Here is a 25,685-nt window from a genome sequence, read left to right as displayed (position 1 = left end):
TTTGTTCCTTGTCTGAAACAAAAAAGCATACTGTCCCTATTTCTCATGCATCGGGTTAGATATAGAATACTCTAGAATTGATATATTGGAATATTACCGGCAATATTATTAAGATAAGTAGGGAACAGATGATGGCGTTATTTGCTCTCTTGGATTTCTTAAATCTAATCAGTATTTAATGGATAGAATGGTGCCAGCAAAACCAGAAAGTCAGAGAACACATCTCAAAAGACTCAGAGATGAATGTGCTTCAGGCAAGTATCCCAAGGTCAGTGCTGCTTTGCAATACATCCAATAGGCTCCACGGGCCAGCAGACTCTAGGACCAAGAAAATGCAAGATGTATCAAATGATTTTTTTGGTTGTTTGTGGGTTGGTTTTGTGTAGGGTTTTTTTGGTTTGGTTTGCTTTTCTGTTGGTTTTTTTTTGGGTTTTTTTTTTGTGATAAACATTTCTATAAACGTTCCTAAACCATCAATATGGGGAGAAGGTAAAGAAGGAAATATATCCCAACTTCATCACTCTGGCACTAGGGAAGCTTCTGTCCACTACAACTTCAATGTCTTCTGGTGCTCATGGCCTTCATGGCCCTCATGGGCTAGAGGTGACTTCTGCTGACCTACTGTCAATGCATGGTCCAAGCTCAGCTAATGAAAGCAGCTGCAAAAAGACAATGTGACCAAACCTCAGTTGGACAGATGACATATCTGGGAGTACTGTAATTCACTGATTTTTGTCCAACAATTATGGCCTCAAACACCCAAGCTGTGCTGATTATTGTCACATTCATTAGGACATAGCAAAAGGGAGTCCATACTGGGCATTATATAGGGACACAGGAAGCGACAATCCCTGAAATGTAGAGTTAGAAAGAGATAAAAAAAACCCCATAGATATCAGAAGAATTAAGGCATAGAACAAGGAAAAAAAACCCCAGATAAATATGTAATTAGAAGAAGGGACATGAAGATCAGGACACTTGTTGCTTCCGGGATTATAATGTCTTTAAAGGTAGGCATCTTTAATGACTCATTCACAGATGCTGCTAGTTCCAGTGTTTTTAAGCATAGAAATGATGTCCATTTGCCATTCTGACTCCTCTTCAGATCTCTGTTGGCGTATTTAGCAATCACTACGCTAACTTGCTTAATCACCTTTTGTCCCCTACTTGCCAGTTCCCCAAACAGGCTCCAGTTGAGCAATGTACATAGCGATGCCATTACAGACTCCGGGGGCTGAATGGTGGTGCTGGGGAGATCTGGGGAGCGTCTCCTCTGCCCATCATCCACAGGGCTGGGGGCAGAATGGGAGCACTGGGTACAGCTGTGGGACATGTACGACATGCCCCACTGGACATGAACCTTCAACTGACATTTATAGACCACACCAGAGAGACATGTAATTCATGTTGCACACCATTGATTGCCCACTTCTTCAGGTCTGCTGTTAGGAACATTACAGATGAAATAATGAAAAACAGTTATTCTTCCACAGCCATATGCAACATACAGGATCCCCTTAAATACATAAACACCTTTTCATAGACAAAAATCTCTGAATAATGGGAAAAGAACTACAATATATCTTGAGCCACAGGCATTTCACAGATACTGACCTTTGATTTTGATTTAGAGGCTCTAACTAAGCTTGGCTCTACACCAAATATGAAGAAGAAAATCAAGCACTCTCTTGTCAAATTATAATTAATTTGCACTACAAAAAAAGAGCAGAAGTAAGCCAAGTGTTCTTTAAAAATTGTCTCTAGAATTCAAAATACACAGTAAAATGCTGTATATCTTGAAAAATAGGTTGATCTTTTCCTGTCTTTTCAAGTTGATTACGCATATTTCCACTCATTTAAAGTATAAATTGAGTCTTAAAAAACAATAAGCTCTTCATTTTACAGGAATATTAGAGATTCGGAATTACAGCAGTAGGTGAGGAAATGTGATTCTGAAACATACCTGAAGTAAACTCTACAGCTTTGTTACTTACTATTTTCCCTCTAAATCTGCTGTTTCACCTTTGAAAACATATACAATGTGAGGGCAATTTACATTCATATTATTGTATGTATGTTGAGAACATGGTTTGCATATGCTGTCTATAGCTTCACTGGTAAATTCAGAATTTTAGGGCATGTTATTAGACTTCACTATATTTTCTATACAGTTATTGAGAGTAAAGAAACACCACAAAGTTTTGATTACGTTGTACATATCTTCCTCATAAGACATAAAAAAGTCTTCTGCACAGTTACATAAATACTTTGAAATTAAACTAAACAAGACAGAAAGGCACATTTCAAAGACTGCCATTGGATCTTACAAAATTAAATTAGCTGTTGAGCAAAGCTGGGTTTCTAAGATTACACATGCACCACATACAAACCACCCCCACCATATTGAAACTGTTCAGTATTGCCTCAGTATTTTTAAGTTGTTTTTTAAAATAAGGTCAGGTTATTCTCCCTTTTTTTAGAAGACATGACTATCTTTTGTTATGCCTTTAAACATGTCCTTCTGAGACTCCTGACCCGTGATTATTGCTCTTAGACATTACATCAGTTGCAAATAATACGTAATGAAGCCATAAATATTTCAGGTAGTCAACAAACCGTCTTCTTTAAGTTTGCAAAAATCACAGTGACCTATCTGAAATGTGAGTCTTTGACCTGGTTTCTGCATTATTACTTTTCTGTACGAGCTAATGATTCAGGTTCCCTCTAATCTCCCAAGAAGATGCAAAACACAAACCACCACAATTTCAACACATATTAACCTCAGTTTTCCCTTCAGATAATGGATATCATCAGAGCAGAAGGATGGAAACACCAAAATTCTGCCTTCTCTATCTGCCAAAATATACCGAGAAGCACACACAACTGAGAATAACAAATACAGTCTGCAAAGATCTGATTGCCTGCTTGCTCTCTGCTACAGTCCTTTATCTACTTCCACAACTACATAATCTAGCTCATATTGTTCAGGTCTCTAGTAATTCCAGGTGTCAGATCTAAGAAAATATATCAAATTATATAATTTCCAGGTAAGATTATCCAAAAGCAAAGTTTTCCTACAAAACACCCTTGTGAGTCAATTCAAATAGTGGCTTCTGTGACAGAAGAGAGATCAGTACAAATCTTTAATTTATTTCAAGATACTAGTTTAGCACTAACTTTACCACCAACCTACACTTCTTGCAATAATGTATCTACAGAGGCCAGTGTAAGGTTTGTTATGTTTTCTGATTGTGCTTTAAAATACATTTGGAAAGGAGAAAAGGGAAAGAATTAAGAACATCTGATCGTCTAATACTGAGAAGAACAGATTTTCTGCTCTGGGAAAATTTTCCAGGAGTAGTTCATCCATTTGTAAAAAGACTTTCCACGAGACTGCCAGGAACAGCTTTTAACTTGTTCATCCTAGCTTTTAATAATTGATTTCATAAACTACTCTCAATTCCCTTTACCTGCTGCACCTTGAAAGTCTGAAAAGTGTTTACTGCCACTGAAGTTTTGTTGTTGATAAAAAAATTAAGTGAATTGTTTTCCATCAGGAAGGCTATCCCAACGCAACGTGAATGGCTTCTTGATGGCAGGAGTTTGCTGGCATGGTTATGCCTGCATCCTCAGGTGGGACTTGCCAGCTTTCTGAGCAACACAAGTTATTCTGGAGGACACAAAATGCCAGTAAGACACAATAGGTTTAGGGCTACAACCAATTTGGCTACAGAGGAGCCAACCTGTTAACCAGCCCTGACATTCTGGCACTTTCTAGTGCATTTATGATTGAACTGCCATCCAACCTCTCTCAGGCTTGATGAATCTCAGTAAATTCACCAAGACAAAACAATCAACCCACCAACACAAGATGCAATAGTGTCAATAGCTATCTTGGATTAGCTACATACATGTCAGAATCCTTTCAGTGAAAAGCAGACTTCAAACACAAATAAAAGACCATTTAGCACTACAGTTTATTAAAAAATAATCCTTACAGATAACTATCAACAGTAGAAGAGGGCAAAGTAGATGTATTCAAGTGTATGGATAACTGTGGTCCTATCTGCTCTTAAGCTAATTGGAAATTAACTATAGTTCATTTGATGGCACCTCCAGAAATGCTTGGGAATGTCTTGAGGGAAACTTTTCTGGAGTGTCTAGCTTAACATTTCTGAAGGTGCAACTAAGTGATTTCCAAATAAATATGACTAACTAAAACCTGTACAACTGTTAATCATTGCACTCTGCAAGTGCTTCCTCCAAGACTTCCCAAGATGTTTTTTGAGATATCCATTAGCAAGAGTTAACTGAAAATCAAGGCTTAAATTTCCACTTTACTTTGCAAAGTATGAGTTCCAACAACCTGGTAACCTACATACCACCAGTCTTTGCTTAACCAGGATGCTCCATGATCATCAGCAACGTATTAATTGATCACAACAGCACAGCTCTTACTTGTTGGAACACAAGTAATTTTTCCATTACACCTGAACATTTGCAACCAATAACACTGTCTGGAGCTTTGACAGCACCTCCAGAAATCCATAGGCAATTTCACAGCTACTTAAGAGAATCAGTAACTCTTTAGCTTATTCAAGTAGTCTATCAGTAATGAATGGAGGAGAGAGACACTTCATCTTACTACTGATATATTTCCCTGAAAATTGACACTTCCCCACTGCATTGATAATTCGGCAGGTAGGTCTCTTCTGTGAGTGACTTTGTACAGCTACACATGACTACCTGCTACTGCATGTGGCTGATGAGAATGAATGACTGCAGTGAGACAGAAAAGTGTTTATCACATTGTCAAAAACAATAAGGTGATTTACATAAGAATATCTATTATTTAAAGGTCATAACAAATCCATGCACTACAAGAATTTAATGATAGTTATCACTTTGACACCTGGAGTCGCCAGGAATATTTTGGTGAAAAGCTTGAGTAATGTAGTGCATTTTTATATTTACTAAAAGAGACACGTCATGTAGGTGATGGACCTCTTATCAGCTGAAACCCTAAATTCCACACAGAAAGGACAGCTGGCCAAATGTCAGGGACAACCGAGATATAAATACCAGAGAAATAACAGATTTAATTTGCTTTACTTGGAGTCACATATTTTTCTCCTCTTTTCTGTTTTTAAATGCTTCCTTTATACAAAATGACATGGTTCAGTGCACTCGAAAATTAAAGACTACCATGTAAGATCAAGGTTTGAGTCTGTCCATTCACGAAAGGAAATTAAAATCACCACTAAAAGTCCCACTTCTTATACTGATAAAAACCCCTCAGAAAAGACCAGAAAGAAGAAATATACTCAGCAATTAATGTACCATTTTGGTTTTCTGCTTTTTTTTTGGGAGGTTAATATATTAAAACATGTATATATGCATACTTAGACATTAGTGGCCAGATTTTGATCTTATTTACTCTGTCCCAACCCAACCTGTACTGGACTGCAAACTCAGGCAGGTTAAATATCTCAGCACAGACTGCAGTGCCACTCAATACAAGGAATTACTAAGGATGAAATTATTCTGAGGCTAGTTAAATGATATGTGACATTAAACTGAACACAATATTAAAAATGTGTACACTAAACATATTGAAAAATATTTTCCTTTCCAATCTGAACAATTTTGATGATCTCTGCAGGGTGTTGCCAGCAAAATGCACTTGTCATGACTCCAAGCTAAACTTCGTAAAACTTTACTCATGTTGTTCTTCTGTAACCTACTTTACATTGATTTAATCAATCTTCCTTAAACACATAAAAACTTAGTTTGCACTTCTTAAAATGTTTTATAATAGCACATTTAATAAAGCTAATTTAAATCTGCTAATTTATAGAGATTTGCCAGAGGCTTTGAAACTTCAGAAAATGTGTAAACTTAACAGTTTGGCTGTGATAACAGCTCAGACAGTGGAAATTAAGCCCTTTGCATTACAATCATGTTCAAAGTGGATTCCCAGTTTTATTGAGAAGAAAAGTACATTTCAAAAATATAGAAGGAAATCAAATTTACAAAAGCTATGTCAGGGGTAATACATATATATTCACCCAGCTTTGTCTTTTCAAATCCATGGACCACAACTCTTGAATTTGGTCACTATTCTCCCTCAACATCACCACCCCAAATATATGTTGAGGTCTTTTGATTTAAGACCAACTGGATTCTTTTTTCCAAACAAATTTTTGACAAATAAGAGCAGAATCTCTCAAGTAATAAACCTGTAAGAGCTGTGAGATAGTGTGCTTAGTGCCATTAATTCTTGGACCCTAATTCTAGTTTTCAATCTTCAAGCTGATGCTATGTAGGTTTGGTACTGTCTGCTCCAATTTCTACCTCTGAAACCAAATGATAATAGATTATATGCCAGTGTGGGAATAGGCAGATTGGTTAGGATCCAGGCTGTATCCCAGGTGATGGCAAGAAGCAGCAGTGAAAAAAAGTATTCAGCTCTTCACAGGGATGCATGAAGGAGTTTCAACTCTGCTAAAGGAATTCTTCATGTTATACATAGCATTTAGATGGTAACAAAGTGATCATTATCATCATCTGATTTGCAGAAAATGTCAGCTTTTCTTGAAGGCATAGTTGAAATTTTTAAGGCCTGTTTTGCAGATCCTCCCTAAATTATTATATGGGGGAGGGCAGTAAGATCTACCTCATGAGGAGTCAGGCTCTTTTTTAAGGGTAAAACCTTATCGCTTGGAACATCTTTTCAGCCTCTGTAAAGTTTTATGGGGTTTTGGGTGGGTTTTTTTCCTGCTAACTGCATCAAAATATCCAGCCATGTAATACAGAATATATTCTTGGACAAGGTTTTTTTTAGGCTCTTCTGCTTCAATGCTCTTTCTCCTGGTTCTGCCATTGCTTTCCCTCCTGCTTCTGTGTATGGAGAAACAGAATTAAGGTGTACTGCAACCAGTGGACACTTGCATAAACAGCCTGCTCTGAATAAAGCAGCATGATCTTGGGAAAGGAAGAACACATTCAGCTTCCCTGCCCATATGGTAAAACATACAAGACGTTCATATACTATTAAAGCACCACATTTTTGCTTTGAGACCACTGAAATGCAAGGGCTGTGAACAGCAGAAAAATTAAAATAAACTGAATTGGGAACAGAAGAGCACATTGATTCCTGGGTTCTGAAACCTCAAGATGGTACACATTTGTAATTTATTTAAGACTTCTTTTGGTAAATACATTTGCAATGAATCTCCTTCACACATTTTTATGCACCAGAGCTTAAGTTTTCCAGGACTTCTGTAAAACAACTTTTACTGCATCAAATGACTGCATTCCTTGATCTCTACCAGCACAGCCTCACAGCAACCAGCCGCACTCCAACCACAATGAGCAGCTCTAGGATTTCATAGCTCTGCAACAGATACTTCAAAAAGATATATATATATTTAAATTAACATGTTTGTGAAAAAGAAAGCAAATGTAATGGCTTTGTCCTGCCTCCTGCACCTCACGACTGACGGTGACTTAAAACCAGCACGATCCTCTGCAATACTTGTATTTCCATGTGAAACTTCTTCGTAGAGAATTCATGCCAAATTGTGAGCTGTCAGCTCCGATTACATTCACCAGCACACAAGCTTTAGACTCTTATTTCATAATAGGAAAAGATGGCCAGCGTTTTCCTGACAGAAGTAGCATATCTTTTTCAGTCAGTAAAAATTACAGAGAGAGCTCATTGTCGATGCATTTCCCATAGATAATGAGGACTGCAAATTATCAGGCAAGGAATTTTTTTGGTACCCGGAACAAAAACCAGCACAGTCTGCAGAACTTACTAACTACTCGGGTTTTAAACCCCTTCTTTGCATGCTGCTGACATGGTCAGAGTAACCTATAGGTTGATCTTAGTATCTTAGTCCAAAAGCACAGTAATCTTTATGCTGCAAGAATTAAGAGTTTTGCTTGCCGTAGCAACACTGCATTAAAAAAAAAAAAAGAAAAGAAAAAAAACCAGCCTTTAGGAAAGGCATGTGCTGAACACACACAAAATATGCAGGATGGAAAAAGACCAAATGTAATTAAAGCTTATATGAAACCAGACATTTCTATTTGCAGAGCTCTGGCTGCATTTCTATGAGAAAGAATGCACAGAATTTCAAATCATGCTCTATTTAGACAATGTCAGAAGAAAAACACATCACACACACATTCCCCCCCCCCCCCATACTGCCCCCCCACACCCAATCCCCCAACCCCAAGACTCCAAAAGGCAAATCTCATCATCAGAATTAGAGAGGAAAAAAAGCGATCCGAAGATACTGGGTTACACATTCCTTCCTTCCCAAACCAAGAAATCAAGTATCTCACTCTGCCGGCTAACAGTTTATAGATTCAGACTTTAAACAAAAGCAAAAAAAAAAAAAATAGAGGAAAAAAAAAAAAGAAATCCTAATTCTCAAGCTTCCTACTTAGCACTGCCTCGCTGCTGATGATTTGTGCGGCTGTGTGTGCGTGCCCGTTTGAGAAATGGCGAGATAGGCTTAAAGTATTTTCCATTTCATCAAAGAGCATATATTACTTTCCTGGTTCGCTCAAATGTTGGTTTTATGCCCACCCCTTTTCAATCTGCCCATGTCTGAGATGCACAGTGCAGGCGTACAATCCTGAGCAGCTTACGACACTCAGTGAACACTAGGTGCCTCTGCATGCTCTAGCAACACACTGCTCAGCTGAAGGGAAGGGATTCTTGCTGTCTCTCTCTGCTCTAAGCATCACCTAACAAGCAAAGCGAACAAAGAATGGGAAATAAAGCTACCCTTAGCCGGTCAGTGAATGAATGGTAATCTCTCTATGGAGTAAAGGTTGTGCCGGTCAATGGTCGTTGCAAATGATGGACATTAAACAGATTGACAAATCCTGTGGAGTACGTTAGTAAAGAGTTTGGAGTTTTGGTTTTTTGGTTGGTATTTTTTTTTTTTTTTCTCTTCCTTTTTTTCACGCCACAGTGTTAACTGCAGAGAAAAGGACAGAGGGAGAAGGAGAAGATCAAGCTCATGTACATAGTTCTGAAACTTGCAGGTCCTAGGAGTCAGCTAAAAAGCTAGCTGGACAAGCCTTTCGCTCTTTGAGCAGAAGCGAAGTGAGACATTGTGAGCTTGCCAGCCTTGCACAAAATTGAAAGGGACTGAATTTGTAGCACAGAGGGGTCTTTTTTAGCTCTGCATATAATTAGTCCAAACACAAAGGAAGCAACTGAATGGAGGTTGTCACTCTCTGGAAAAGGGTGGGTAAGACACTTTTTAATTAAATTCTTTCATGAAGAAAGATTTTTTTTTTCTTTGCTGCAGCATTTAACATGAACAAAATCACTATCATTTTACCTTTGAATGTCTGTGAACTTTAATGCTGCACAGCTCCTGCATGCTGTAAAGTGAAATATTTGCCTCTGTGTTTGTTCTGTTTGCTGTTTTGCTTTGGTTTTCTGGCTTGTTTGGGGTTTTTTTCTGGTTTGGGTTCTCCTTTTTTTTTTTCTTTTTTTTTTTTCCCTTAAATAAAATATGATGTAGAATTTGAAAAGATTCAATGGACATTCTCAAGCATATTTGGAAATATTCTTGCTAATGGATTTCCTTCTTATCGGGCTCTGTTTAAACTGGCTGCTGAGGAAGCCCCCGGGGTTGATATTGTGTACGCTGGGTATCTTTTCTAAAATGCTTCCAGCCGTGAATAGTGGGTGTCCACAGCTATGTCGGTGTGAGGGCAGGCTTTTGTACTGTGAATCACTGAATCTTACAGAGATGCCTCGCAACCTGTCGGGCATGATGGGCTTGTCTCTGCGGTACAACAGCCTTTCAGAGCTGCATGATGGACAGTTCACAGGGTTAATGCAGCTCACGTGGCTCTATCTGGATCACAATCACATTTGCTCAGTGGAGGGGAATGCCTTTCAAAAATTGCGGCGAGTTAAAGAGCTCACCCTGAGTTCCAACAAAATAACCCAACTGCCCAACACCACTTTCCGACCCATGCCAAACTTGCGCAGTGTGGATTTATCATACAACAACCTACAGTCTTTGGAGCCCGACCTGTTTCATGGGCTGAGAAAACTAACAACTTTGCACATGCGGTCGAACGCCATCAAGTTCGTGCCAGTGAGAATTTTTCAGGACTGTCGCAGCCTGAAGTTTCTAGACATAGGATACAATCAGTTAAAGAGCCTGGCTCGAAACTCTTTTGCAGGCTTGTTCAAGCTCACCGAGCTGCACCTCGAGCACAATGACTTGGTAAAGGTGAATTTAGCCCATTTTCCCAGGCTCATCTCCCTGCACTCTCTTTGCTTGCGAAGGAATAAAGTTACCATCGTAGTAAACACTTTGGACTGGATATGGCAACTAGAAAAAATGGATCTCTCCGGCAACGAAATCGAATACATCGAACCTCACGTTTTCGAAAGTGTACCTCACCTCAAGTCCCTGCAGCTGGACTCCAACCGGCTGACCTACATCGACTCCCGAGTCCTCGACTCCTGGAAGTCCCTCACTAGCATCAGCCTTTCTGCGAACGCCTGGGATTGCAGCCGCAACGTTTGCGCCCTGGCCTCCTGGCTGAGCAACTTCAAGGGTCGCTACGACAGCAATCTGCTCTGTGCCACCCCCGAGTACGCGCAGGGCGAGGATGTTTTGGACGCGGTGTACGCTTTTCACTTGTGTGAAGACGCGGCGGACCCAACGAGCGTTAACACCCTCTCCCCGGTAACCAACAACAGCGACCAAATGTTCAGCTACGGCTCTGCCACCGCCACGTACGACGTGCAGGACAGCGAAGGGGACCAAACGACATACGCCATAACCGTGACCATGCCCGGCGAGAACTCGGAGAACGCCGTTCAGATTCACAAGGTGGTGACGGGGACCATGGCACTGATTTTTTCCTTCCTCATCGTGGTTTTAGTGTTGTACGTCTCCTGGAAGTGCTTTCCAGCCAGCTTAAGGCAACTAAGACAGTGCTTTGTAACACAGCGTAGAAAGCAGAAGCAAAAACAGACCATGCATCAAATGGCTGCCATGTCAGCCCAGGAGTATTACGTTGATTACAAACCCAACCACATTGAGGGAGCCCTGGTGATCATTAATGAGTACGGATCTTGTTCCTGTCACCAGCAGCCAGCGAGGGAATGCGAGGTGTGATTTTCCTTGGGGATTTAAACAGTGTGCAACCAAATAACAGCGTGCAGGCAGACAGTGGCACGGGGGGGGGTTGCTGTGCTTTGCTGGTGATTTCTGAGGCGTTCCTCTCCTGAAATTGTTAAGAGGGGCTGTCTAAAAGACTTGATATTTTAGCTTTATTGTGTCTTAAAAATCTTCAGGACAGTCAATCTTAAGATTTCATATGCTAATACTCCCTTTGAAGATCTGTCAATATTCAGGAATCTGAGAGTGTAAAAAGGTACCAATTATTGATCTTTTGTAAACTAAGAAAACTGTTTAAAATAATAAAAAAAAAATAGCATTTACAGTTTTTACAGACTGGTGTATATTACATGAATTGTTCCCTGTATACAAAATGCAACAGTTTAACCTCTTTTTCTCTTCGTACTGAGTGTTGAAATGAAATTCTAGGAGCAAAGAAGCCACATAAAATAGAAAGCTTAAAATTAACCAGATGGCTTCACATTGTAATTAGTACACACTCACATCGTGTTACTAAAGATACGAAGCATGACACTGGAATTTTATTTTTGTTAATGTGCTACCTGTACAACAAGGAGCCAGTGCACCTCAGAAAGGTTAAAGTTTTGACTGTGTCCCTGGGACAGGATTTCTGAGGATTTTTAAGTACAGCTCACTTGTTAGTTGCTGTATGATCCATAGAACCTGCATCATAACCCCCAAAAGTAGTTCGTACCAAAATTGATCGTGTTGCAAAGTCTCACTAAAAAGAAAAAATCCAAGAAAACCCAAACAACCGAAACACAGCCAAAAAAAAGTGCTTGTTACCATTCTGTTTAAAATGAAAAAGCTAAAAAAAATCAAAATTTAAGGGCTTTTCCTAGCATTTCCCACTTTTATGCTTGTTTTGAGATATACTCAGAGCAACGAAACCCTTGCTTTGGGCACTGTGGTATCAGGGGGATTGGAGAAGAGCAAAATCTATTGGGTTCTCAGTGGTGAAACCTGTGTGTGTTGCAGGAGTAAAACCTCAGCTGTAACACTGTCAGAGTGTAACAGAGAGTTATTAGAGCATACTTCTGGGTCCTATAGTAAACCACTAGCAAAGCCTATCTCATGTCCCTCACTTTCACCACCAGCCTTCACTAATGAAACAACTCCAAAAAAATCTCTGCAGAGGCTGAAAGTACATGAACCCTCCTTACTAATGACTGATAAATGGAATTGATGGGTATGAGCAGTGATTTAATAATGTAGAATCACACAGCTGCTTCATTTGACTGCCCTTAAATAAAGGCTTCCTTTCCTTGTATTTTGGATTTTTCATTCCAGTATGTGAACAGCCTACTGAATGATTTTTTTTTTTCAACAACTCCTCTCATACTAATGAAGATGAAGTAGTTTTAGAACATCAGGCAGAGCATCTTGAAATTTTCTTCATACAGCATTACATGCTATTAAAATGCTATGGAAAATGAATTGGCTAACATTTCTATGCTTTGTAAACACTCCTCTATCCTTCAGTTACCACCAGTAGAGGAAAAATTTAGAAATCTAAGATACGTTTTAATTTAACAAGGCTTTTTCTTTTTGATAGCATCAAAGTGCCACCTACTCTTAAAAGCCTACAGCAGACTTACAGAGCAGGAAAAAAAAATCCTGCACAGAAGGTTTTAGACATTAATTTTAAGCATAAAGAATGAAATTTATATTTTTTTCTAACTTAGGCTATTTTTGAGAAGTCAGAGCTTATTTTCCTCTATTTGGTACATTTCAGCCTGTTTAATATTAAATGTGATGATAGACTCTTAACCAAAATTTTTATTTAATGAGACTACAATGTCATCTGTGAAAGCCATGAGACCTCATAGAGGGAGAGGACTTTTTTTCATAAGAAATTTAATGAAAAGCAACTGCTTTTTTATTAAACTCACTGAAAGTTCACCCACAGCTTTGAAACAAGCTAGCTCTGTTAAAACTAGGCTTTTCTTTCTTTTTTTTTTCCTTTAAAACAATGCACATTACTGTTTCTGTGCCTCAAGAGGGCACGGGCCTGATCCATCCTGAAACTCCCAAGTGACCTGAGTGTCCATGTATGAACCTAAAAGTAAGGGCAGAGTAGATCAGGAGTAAAGAGCTCCTTGTCTCTTTGGGTGCCTGATCATATTTTAAGAGAAGATACTTCATTCTATGGTAACCAAGGACCAAACTAGATGCATTTTCCCCATTAAACCCTGCTCTGAAATCAATAGGGAATTTAATCCTGAAAAATTGGCTCTCTAACTTTGGACTATGTTCCTCAAATCAACATGCAGCACTGCAGCCAGAAGGACTGATTACAGCTAGTTGCCAGGAAGCTTCCAAAAACCACCAAGACTGTTAAAATATTGTCTGTATATGGGGAAAAAAAAATATAAAGAATTATCCTTATTGCTATACTGCCCCCCTGTCGCTGTAAGGACACGTTACTAGTTCAGTCATGGTTTTGCCCCTGTAAACCTGATGCAAGATTGATACCACCACCAACAACAAAAATCATCCCATGGTTGTATTTCTATGTATTTCTAGCGTTATTTGTGGGCTGTATTTTAAACACACTAGTGATTGCACCCCTCTGGAATTATTCCTGCTGTTTATTGGTGTTAGCAACCTCAAGCCACGTTTGCAAAGACGTGAGCAATTCTGCCTTTGGAATTTATTCACCTCTGTGCTTCATGCATCTTGCATTGACAGCTCAAGTAAACTGAACAGAACATTTTTCTTTAAAGGTGCAGTGATTTCCTAAGTGAGAGCTGATTTCGGTATTGCCTGTTGCCATTTCTCCTGAAGAGAGGTAATGACCACCAATGACTTGCCACCCTTAGCAGGATGATGGATGGTTCCTCCACAGTGCAGAGAAGTTATTAAACTTCAGAAAACAATATATTTTAAAATCTTCATGCAAAAAAACTTTTCTATGGGTGATACCTTCTAAAGACAACCTCCTAATGGTCTCCAGACAGTATCTGGACACCCTCTGAGCATCTACTGGTACAGAGAAGGGAATCACTGCTATTCCAGGGAATGGAGGTGCTCCATAGGGTTCCCATGTCTATTCTGAAAGTTTACATGAAAAATACATGGGTTGTAAAGAAATACAGGAGCAAGTATTTCATCTCAATCCAGCTATTGCAAACCCAGTTATTCATCCTGCTCCAGGCTGCGTGCATTGGTATATACAAGAGTTATTATATTTGTACTGCATTTATAGCCACTGCAGGGACAAATTTTCCCTAACCTTTTCCTCCAAATTTCATGTTCTCCAACTGTCCAGAGATATGTCATTTCCTCTCTTTTGATGCCCTTATGCTGGCTTCTGAAATGGCTCCAGAAAAAAAGAGGAAAAATTTAAAAAAAGAAAAGAAACATGCTTTTTTGGGTTAGTTGTGGCATTTTTTTTTTGTTCAGGAGATGCTTGGGGAATATTGAAGGAATGAAAATATTTTAAATATTCCCTTTTTAATGTTCCACTTAATAGGACTAATCTCCCTTTAATAAATAGGTAATTAACATTATTTTCTTTTTATTTAAGTGTCTCCTAACATGCAAGACAGGGTGAAAGGCAAGCAAAAGAACTACCTTTTTTGAGGATGGTTAACACTACCAGTGTTAGAGATCTCAAATATGCAATCTCTTGCTGCTAACATCAATATACACTCACAGTGCACCCAGTGATGAAGGAACTGTTGCTGTGTATGCTTTGAATGTATATAAGGGATGATTTATTTTCCTTTCTGTCTTTTTTCCTTCCTTTCTGTACTATTTAAAAAAAAAAAAAAAGAATTGATATGAAACCACAGAATCAATGCTAATGTACCACATTCTGTTTCTGGCCTGAATATATAAAATACAAAGAAATTCTGTGTTAAAGCTGGAAATTCCCTCCTTTACCATGCTGTTTGAGTACTGCAGGGGGTTAAACCAAGGGGACAAGCTGTTCCTCCATGTGCACAGCACTAGCTGGATGCTCTGTACCACTCCGAAGACGCAGTCCCGTGCCTGGTTCATAGCTGGTACATGTGCCAGAGAAAGATCATCAGTGATACCTAAGGATATTTTTGTATGCTCTAATATATTCTGTATGTTTTTTATGGCCAAGGCATTGAGGGGCGCTGGAAATGTGCCTATTTGAGCATTTTCTTTGGTTCTGATAAAAAAGCCCTTCATTTGCTTTTGAGATGGACTAAATTTGTTTCTTGTGCGTGTCTTATTCCACATTAATAGCAAAAGGGACAGTCTGAATACCACTCCCCCCAGCTTCTCCAATGGCATTCAGAATGGCAGATAAGGAGTATTTAATTAGGAAGCTTATTTCTAGTGAGACAATAATAATAATAACAGCAATAATAATAAAAGAAATTAAGAGGAGACAAAAGATGAGAGAAAAGACTGCAGTAACGACAACTAAATCAGCTTGCTGCTGGCTCCCTATGCCTTTTCCTTTTTAAAGATGGTATGTCTAAAGGACTAGCACAGATGAAAAACCAAGACTGAAGGTGGGTGGAGAAACCAGTTTTAAAAACTGTGCAAGCAGGGATGAAACAGCTTCTGGCAAGGAGGGTACGACACTAAATAGCTTCATTGAGCAAGAAAGAGAAAAGGGTGAGGGGACAGGATGAAAGGGAAGATGAGAACCGGTGAGAAGGCAAGGGGATCACTCTGCACACAAGGAAAACAAGGTTTTTCAGTGCCTTCACCTCCTATGTTAAGATCATGGCAAGGACAACAGCAAAGATGTAAGAAAGATACCAGGCATCTCTCTCTCTTTCTCTCTCTCTCTCTCTTCCCCTGTCTTTTCAAACTCACAGTCACACACACACACTCATTTACAGAGGCACAGACGGACATGCTTTCCCAAACACACGCGCACACAAGCCCGTCAGTCATTTCCCTCTCCCCTCATCCTCCCTCCCACCCCCGGGAGCACAATGCCCCCCTCATCCATCATTTTGTTTGCTGAACTCTACCACTGTGCCTCTTCCACTCTTTTTTTTTTTGGCTGGATTTCTTAGCTCATCACAGCACACCACAGGCTTTCTAAAAAATCAGATTTTTTCTACCCCAAATCTATTTTCCCACCCATCTTTTAAGAAAACCCTCATTTAGAGAGAGGTGATCTTGAGCTATAGAAGATTCTCCTGCTAATTATCCCCACGTTCATTCTCCCTCATGCTCAGCTTCTGTATTCACAGCTATGATGACAAACAGATCTGAGAGATTTTTGCTGTGTTCAGTTTATCATTATGCACCAAGGTTATAGTTTTCCTTGACCTGCTCAACCCAGTCTAATATTAACAAATTGGAGCATTTATACGGGTTCCTTTCCAAGCATGAAGTTGATTAGGAATTTAGGAAATGGTGGTGATTTAAAGATTAACCTTTCATATAATTACTGACATAAACCAGAGCTATTAAGGTTTTAGAAACAATTATTCAGAAAATTCTAAGTAAAAAAAAATCAACAAAACAAAACCTATTTAGAACCATGGAAGAGACCTTCCATACCAGCCAAATTTATATATATATATATTTTTTTTACAGCACAAAACCCTGGTGAAAGAAAAGGAGTAAGTGCAGCCTACCTCTAAAGTTAGCAGAAAGTAAGGCTACAAAAATATTACAGGAACCAAGCAACAATCTTCTGCTGGCAAGACACAGCCTGTAATTGGGTGGGTGGCTGTGAAGATGTAAGATGAATGCTGCAGAGCACTGTAATTTTATTGCAGTGTGTCTGCTTTAAAGAGAACATATTTGCAGTGAAATCGTATTTCCGTGAGAACAGGGCAATTGTTTTCCTTACAAAGATAACGTCACTTGTTGGCATTCAGAGGCGATTATTCAGCCTTTAAACCAATTATTGCTCTTACTCCCTTTTGCTGGTATGATAGCTTGGTGAGACAGACAAATGTAACAGGCGGCATTGACCGGAGTTTGAGTTCAAAGTACCCAGATTTGCATTATAAGAGAAGAAATTCAGTTTAAAATAAACACCAGTTTTTTCACCTCTTCCACCACTTCTCTTCCCCAAAATCCAAGGATGGACATCACCTACTGAGAGCAGAGGCTAAAGGATAATATTATCTGGTCCTGTGCCTGGCAAACAGCATCCACTATTCCGCTAAGGCACTTTTTATTTTAAACCATTCCACTGCTCTTACGTTCTTCACATCCTCACCAGACACAGTAACTACCGCCAGAAAGATGTCTTTCAACACGGGTGCTATGGGAACGTGACCAATTTCTGAGCTAACGACGACTAAATCCAATACTTCAAAGCTAATAGGTAAGTATAAAAACCTCCTTCGTTGCTGAATTACCATTTTCAGCACAGGGGATCGCTCTGTGGCACTGGTTGGACACTAAGCCTGGCCCTTCCTTTATCACAAACGTTGTGGTGGCCTTTTCCAAGACCACCACCTTTCTCTTAGTAGTGAGGAAGAGCACGACAGCAGGGATGGGACTGGAAATTGTACCTTCAGTAAAATCTGAGCTGAATAAAACCAACCCCAAACCAACCTCTGCATGGACATAGCAAAGTGATGTAGTGCTCACCCAGTGATGCAGCTTATGTCTACCCCATCTCCCTGAAGCAGCGCACCTCTGTACTCTAGTGGTTACAGGGAGGTATGAGCAAACACCATCCTCAAACATGCAGGACTCAAACTGGGAACAGATAGCTGAGTATCTTTTAAATTATGTACTATACATACTTTCTCTCTATTTTTTATCCCTTCTTATTCACTCTCCCATTTTTCGTTTCCCAAGCTTCACAGGCAGAGTGAATTAAAAAGGAGGGGGTAGAGGGGGGAAGGAAATGAATTCCTGAAAATCCCAAACTAAACTGCAAGAACAGTCCACAACTATTGCATTCCAGAGGGTTTTATCATCTTAACAACTGACAGCCCCTTTGAAACACATCTGCTATCAACCCTCTTTGCAAGACAAGAAGTCCTGGGAGTAAACCTGACTCTGTCCCTGTATTTCAGTGCATCTAGTCACAGTCTGGGTCACTACAAGAACCTGGTAAATATTAAAGAATCTTAATAATAATGAGATGAACCACCTAAGAGTATTCCCCCCCCACTCCTTTTAAAAAAAAAAGCAAAACCCAACCCTTGATTCTGCACTAAAGTTTAACTTGACAGAAAAATTACTTCTCTGATCCAGATTATTTCCCAAAGCAATTTTTTTTAACAGCAAACAAACTTGTGGCTTCTGCTAAAAGGTTTGCAATCCCCATGCTAGAGAGGCCACTGCATGTCAAACGTTTACCTTCATTTCATGTAAATGTCAGTCCATATCGGGCATTCTCTATTTCTTTACCAGCATATGTGGCTGCCTCCACCTTCACCAACCTTCTCCTTGTGCCACAACTACCTTTACAAACAGCCCAGGACACAATGCTACTGTCAGATCAAATCCCCAAACAACAACAGGATGTAATGAATTTATGATGTAATTGCTGCAGTCTAATAAATTGAATGTGAATCCTATGGTCTGAAACACAAAGAAATAATGGAGACAATAAATGAGTGGAAGAAATGCATCTGACAGACTCTCTGTGGGGAAAAAAAAAACCCAACCCTCCACAAAACAACAACAACAAAAAACCCAACCCACTTTGTGGGAAAATTCTTAAGCTTGCAGAAGGTGGAGGGCATCGAGCACAACTGCAAGGAGGTGAATTACATGGGGTAGAGAAAATCAATGCTAAAAAATAAATGGAAAATTGAAAAGGGGCAGTGCCCATAGCAGATTACTCAGAAAGAGAATTAGGTGAAAACCAACATAGGAGAAGCTCATGAAAGGTTAGCAAAGCTCTGTGATGATATCTGAAGACAAAATGAGTCTATCCAAACACATTTGCAGCAGGGGAAACAGCAACCCATGAAGCTGACCCCAGAGCCTCTGTCCATCTTTGCTCTGTCACCATGGACTTATTGGTATATTTTTAAAAATCTTAACTATTTTATTGCTGTAACACTTAGAACTGAACCCATAGAGACTGTACTTTTACTTTAGGTGAAATATGCTAAATCAGTGGGATTTTTTTTTTTAGATGGGTAGCACTTCCATGCTGAAGCAAACCCTATTGTATGGGATTTGTGAATGCATTTCTTTGGCTTTGACAACTGTTAGGGATCACATTAGGTTATTCTAGATGACGAAATTAGGATCTTCCAAGAAAAGTTCTGCTAAGTAGGTCTGTGAATTTACAGTCTATATATTTCATAAAGAAAAAGGTTTTTTTCCCCTCTGGTTATATTGTTTCCTTATGTAGTATTATCTAGCCCCAATCTGTCACTTTTCATTAGTAAAGGAGTGAAGCTATGGTTAATGATAACTCTTAATAAGGATTTGATGGATAAGTCCTGGAAAATCAAACTTGAAACAAAGACCAAAATCTATCCCAAATCTACTCTTTCCAGGTAATTGAGATGTTAGCAACTGGAAAATCAAAGTGAGAGTGTTTAAAGCAAACTGGTGCAGTTAAAAGAAGAAATCAGTAGGTCCAAATAGTGTTTATCAAGAGATCTTTTTTTTTTAAAAAAAAGCTTAAAAAATAGAGTGGAGGAGCAAGTAAAAACCAGTAGATTTCTAGTAAAAGTAGCTGTTGCACCAAAACCTGGACAACTAAAATACACTGCTGATTAAAGGTGATCATAGTGCACCAGTAAGTCTTACCTCAGTAGCTGTTAATTTTGTTTCAAGACTTGTTAAGGTCTGTAATAGCACAAAACAGGGTTAAGTCACTGGTTATCTGTGGAGGAACACTACGCTCCTCTGGACCTGCAGTCCTGAACCTTAAATTTAATAATATTAACAAAAAGGGTATGCACTAAAGGCAATTTTATATTTGGACTTATAAAGAGCTTTTGACAAAATGCCTTTAAAAGATATTCAGTTTCTCACAAATAAGACAAGTTCTGAGGACACAGAAAACTAGCTAGGCACCAAATAATACAGTGCCCTTCTATACAATGCAGCCAAAAAAATGGAGCGTAGTATGGTCACAAGGCTGCTGAATCATCCTAGCTACAATCAGGAAATGCTTGTTGTTTTTCAAAATGACAGATCATTTCTATTACCAAGAAGTAACAACAATCAAAACGATGGGCAAAGGGAATTCTAAAGGGTGAAGATTATATAAACTGTGATGGATGAAATTCTGAATTGTCAAATACAAAGCAAAAGGAAACTGTTCGTCCATACCTTGGAGATGTAAGTTATATGCAACAATTGGGTAAATATCTTGCTGGTTATTGCACTGGAATTCTCTGCTTGATGTGCAGAGAAAGGAAAAGAAAAAAAAAAAAGAAAGAAAAAGAAAAGTGGAATAGCATCTCAAATGTACACACAAGAAATTAAATAGCTTGATATAAATCACTGCACTGTATTCAGATAGAAAACAACCCCTCGTTCAGTTAAGAATAAGTTAGGAAAGGGTATAACAGGTAGATAAAGCGAGGCTACTGACAGGTAAGAGGATGAATGATTTGGGAAAGTTTGTTATTTAAGGAGAGAGGCAAAGAACCTGGACCTACAGCTGCGGCTCGAGAGCAAAACGTGTACCCATTCCCCCTCTAGTGGCCAGTCCACACAGGGCGACTGCAAAATCACATCACGGACGGCAAAGAGAAGGCAAGGCGCTGGCAATTGATTTTCAAGCAAGCTCGCATCTCCGCCCCCCTTATCCCCCCTCCCCCTTTTTTTTATTCCCCTTGCAATTTTACATTGCTTCGCTTTATATTATTATTATTTGCTATTCCTCATTAAATCTGCCTGATGTAGTCCACCGTTGTTTCTTGTCATTACTTAGGGCAGAAGCTGTTTTACAGCTGAGGTAGTTTTTTTTTTTTTCTGGTGATGTGCTTGTACCTATCTGCAGGGATATGGAGTGTGACAGGGGCCCATGCACACTCTAGCATCAGAAATAATCATAAATTAAAAGATAAACTTTTGGACTCATTGTATAAGACATCACTGATGCAAAAAAATAGGTATTAAAAAAAAGAAACAGAAAAATGGGAATATTGAATTAATTTTGTACATACACCCCCTAAAATGGTTTGGATTAAAAAAGGTGCTTTTATTTTAGGAACAACATGTGGTGAAAATGGTCCTTTTAATTTCCTACTCATGGAGCAGTCACTGAATTTCAGTGTTTCTAACCAGCCTGTGCATCTACGGTCACCTGGAGAAATCGAGGCCAGATGAACTGTTCACATCCCCACATTTCAAACACACATGGGTTCTTCTTGGTCATTTACTGCTTCCTCTTTCTACTACAGGACAGTTGCTAAAATTGGAAGAATCCCCCATTTTTACCAAGTTTTCTGAATCATAGAACCATTTAGGTTGGAAAAGACCCTTAAAACCATTGAATCCAGAATAATGGAATATAACAGACCATTTTCTCTTCCTACCCTAGAACTTCCTGATTCGAAGGAGCTGAGATGCTAAGCTGGATGCACTGAGGGGTGCTGCTGAGGACTGAAAAGGAGTTGTGCTCTCTTTCTGGTTGAGATAACGCCAAACACTGTGTTGGGACTGTGTGTTTTAGGGTCTGGTTCTCTACCAAAAAAAAAAAAAAAAAAGAAAAAACCTGGTGGCTTGGAACAGATGTGAACAGCCCTTGGTTGCCCTTTCATGGGTCTACTACATCCTCAACAGTGTAACAGGCTGTGGTTATAGGGAAGATTAGAAGTAGCAAGGGATTAGACTTTTCTCCTCCAAAATCTTTCCTTTTGGCAAAGACCCTAGTTTAGATGGAGTTCAGATCTAGCATTTTAATGTTAATTTTAATATGTCATTATTACTTTGTTCAACTGAAACTAAAGACTAACACAACAAACAAGGCACAGTTTGACTTCTCATTTCTTAAATTTAAAAAATGAACCCATTTCCAGTGTGTCTTAATAATTTTACCTAATTAAAAATATTTAGAAAACAGATTATTCAAATGATTTGTATATAACAACATAAGTACTTTGCTCTTCAGCATCAAATTAATTCATTACTATCCACAGTCAGAGCAGGTTTGATAGTCTGTCCCTTACGATGCAATTACAGACAACCCTTGTATTCATAATGCCCGTTGTCAAGACAGTTTCAAGAGCTCCAACCCCTCTGCCACAGGCAGGGCCACCAACCTCAGGCCTGGATATACACAAGGTTGCCCAGAGCCCCATCCAACCTGGCCTTGAACACTTCAGGGACGGGGCATCCACCACCTCTCTGGGCAGCCTGTTCCAGCCCCTCACCACTCTCTCTGGAAAAAACTTCCCCCTAATATCTAATTTAAACCTTCCCTCCTTTAGTTTTAGTCCGTCCCCCTTGTCCTGCCATTGTCTATCCTTCTAAAAAGTTGAATCCCCTCCTGCTTATAATATGCTTTATTTCATATAGGAAATGCATATTTTTGAACACAGAGCTTGTTCTTCTTAACCTAACTCTAAAAAAAATCGAAAAAGTATCTTTTTCCTAGATTTCTGCTCACAGTATTTTCAGCTGAAGACACATAAGGTTCTACAAATTGAAAAAGAGGGGCTTCTTCAGACTGACAGCCTCGTGTATTCTGTGATTTCCCTTGACTGCCATTACTGGGGTAAATTAAGTGTCAGGTTCCAGACTAATTCATCACTTACAATTAACAATATCCACGATACTTTTTTCATTACAGATAACACATTTTACAGGCTACCAGAAGCATTTTTTTATTGCTAGAGTTATCTCAAAGGCTTTTTCCCAATATCTGCCACAATAAAAAAAAAAGAAAGAAAGAAAAAAGAAAACATTCAATCATAATTTTAATGATAGATCTTTTTTCCCTTCACGAAAATTAAATCTTAAAAGCCATTTAATTAAATTGAATGATAACTGAATTACCTTAACCATGCAAAGAATTAAAATCAAGGATGCTCTCTCCCCAGACACTAAAATATGGCATGCCAGTGTTTTACCACAAGGAAGCAAACCTTTAACAAAGCAAACTATTCTGCGTGGGTGTTTCTTATACATAAATAAAACCTCTCTTCAATAACCTCATTTCTTTGTACTTTCAATTGCAAATTTTTACCTCTGTCATTCTGTAACATGGAGAATGACAAGTTGTTGAGGTCAGACCAGGTGCCCTGAACAGCAACAAGCAATACAACTTCAAAATAAAAACAAAATAGAAAACAAACAAACAACCCACCCAGGTTCTGTTTTATATCTCACTAATTTTAGTTAAAAAAAAGGACTAATGTTTATTCTAACTACCTGCTTAAGTGTTCTGGTGTGTAGAAACACAACACTCCATAGATTATTAGATCAGCCTCAGCCCAACTGCAGCTTTACAATATATAGCACATTCTTTCATGCAACTTCTGCATGATGTTCAACTCCACCCTTAAAGACTGTTTGCAACCAGCAGTAAACAGTTGGTGTAATTTCTTTTCCTTTATAAATGGTGTATCTAGTTTCTTCTCCTACTGCAGAAGTTTTATCTAACCTATAGCTAACCTTCTATGTTTGTTTTTCCCTTCCAGGAGTTAAAAAGAGAAAGTTCCTTTATATTTCAAATATAATTTGCTAAGTCTGTTATGAGTGTATTCTGTGCTTCCAGAGGATTAAAGAAGACATTTTATCACCGAAAGAATAGGAAAATAGATTAGCAGATACAACAATCTTGTAAAACCCAGAGTTCAGAAAAACATTCACACTACCATCAAGAAGGAAAAAATAATTTCCCAAATTGTCCCAATCTCTTCCTACAGAGATTAAAAGGACAATGATGCAACTCCTACGTGACTCTTTTCAACTGTTTATAACAACAGACCAGTTTCAATTCCATTCCTGTGATTATGCTCTCAGGATTATTTCACGCCTGTCTCTTGGTTCCTATATTCGTCAATGTTAGGCTTCTTTTTTTTCCAAGGTGAACACAAGTTATTTTATTCAGAGGTGTGAAAAAAACCCTGTTCCTTCATGCATTAGTCAGGTTTCCATCACTACAAAGTGAAGCATCAATTGGGATTAAAACTCTAGAAATCACATTTTTTTGAAACTCTTGCCAACAACATAATTATGCCCCAAATGGTTCTGTGCCAGGTGGTTTGGCTAACAGATGGAATGGTATATTTGTTCACTCTTCATAAACCAAGCTCCATTCCAAAAACTGTGAGCCAGAAGTATCTAAATTATTGATTGACAGTTACATATGCCTAATAATTAATTAAACTCTAGCTACAAATTGCAGTGAGTCCTGTGAGCACTTAAGGGGAAAGAAAAAATCATATAGAAAATGTGTGATACTGTCTTTACAGTAGCATCTTTAAATCATGGCAGCTAAAAATAATGGTATGCAATGATGCACTATAGACAAAAGAGCTTTGGTATGAAGCGTCTTAGAAATGCTTAAAGTGGGACATGTTATATAACATTAAAAATTGTTCCCGTAAGATCATGATCCCAGACTTCACCAAATGCTTACTAAAACCAGCTTGGAGTTGTGATCAGACCTAACAAATGCGGTCAGATTCAGAAGACTGTTCCCAGTCAACCTATATACAGTATGTAATTGCCATGAATGCCCTAGATGGAGAAATCAAATCAAGTCCAAACCATGAGACAGATGTTGCTTTAAACATCCTGAATTAGGAGCTACCTGAAGCTCATGTATTTCTTGCCTGAAAAAGATGAAAATATGGACACCTGTGTCATCTAGTGTATGGTCAGACAGTCCATTTCATCTGGACCTGTCAAAATGATTGTGTATGTGCTCAGCCGGTAATGAAAGCCAGGACAGTAAATCCAACATAACCTGAAGGTGTTGGACTTCCAGCATACATTCTGATTAACTGTGCTGAAGATGCATGGCAAGCATTCTAGACTGGTGAATGACACGTCACCCGTCATTTTCAAGCTGGAAACAGGCTGGATTTTCTGCTTCTGTGCTGATCAGCTGGACTACAAAGGTACAAGAAGTCTACAGCAGAGCTGACCCTGTCCCATTAAACATTTCCCTAAACATCTGCAAACATCGCTGATTTTCCAGCCCATGCAATGACCCTCATCAAGATCCCATCGGGCTGAGGGAAAGACTGTATACATTTCCCACTCCTCCCATGGGAAAATAGTAATTTATGTAAAAACCATAAAATGAGTAAAGCTTTTTGTCTCAGTATATTAATATCCCTACTTCTGCTATCACAAAGCTGTGCCAGAAACACTGATTTAATAGGCACTGCAAAGCAATTACCATGCAAATAATATTAGCCAGCAATTTATTATTTTTTTAGTGAAGTCCTTGTTTTGGCTAGCAGACCACAGTGACAGATTCCAATAAAAATGGGTAATTGAAAGAAATTTCAAGTCTCTAAATAGCTGTGACACCCAACATATGAAGCAACAGTTCTCAGACTGGCCTGCTGGCCTGCTTGCAGTTTCAAGTATGGACAACCTGGGGAGCCAACAAAGGAACAACTTAGGCAGCAAAAAGAGAGCACT

General features: G+C 38.9%; 2 protein-coding genes across 4 annotated transcripts in view; one reads left to right on the top strand and one right to left on the bottom strand.

Annotated features, from left to right (window-relative positions):
- The window catches only part of CTNNA2 (catenin alpha 2), a gene marked incomplete at both ends in the record, with an annotated part of 407,127 nt that overhangs the window by 139,558 nt on the left and 241,884 nt on the right, over positions 1–25,685 (bottom strand). The window lies entirely within an intron of this gene.
- On the top strand, positions 9,400–11,171 carry LRRTM1 (leucine rich repeat transmembrane neuronal 1; the record flags this gene model as incomplete). The annotated part of the gene is made up of 1 exon (XM_084262818.1): positions 9,400–11,171. Exon 1 carries the CDS (start codon positions 9,606–9,608, stop codon positions 11,169–11,171), a length of 1,566 nt encoding a protein of 521 aa, XP_084118944.1. The 5' UTR covers positions 9,400–9,605.

The sequence above is a fragment of the Gallinula chloropus genome (genome assembly GCF_964237585.1).
Source record: "Gallinula chloropus genome assembly, chromosome: 4".
Taxonomy (NCBI): Eukaryota; Metazoa; Chordata; class Aves; order Gruiformes; family Rallidae; genus Gallinula; species Gallinula chloropus.
The sequence above is the reverse complement of the archived record's forward strand: the minus strand, read 5'-3'. Positions and strand labels throughout refer to the sequence as shown.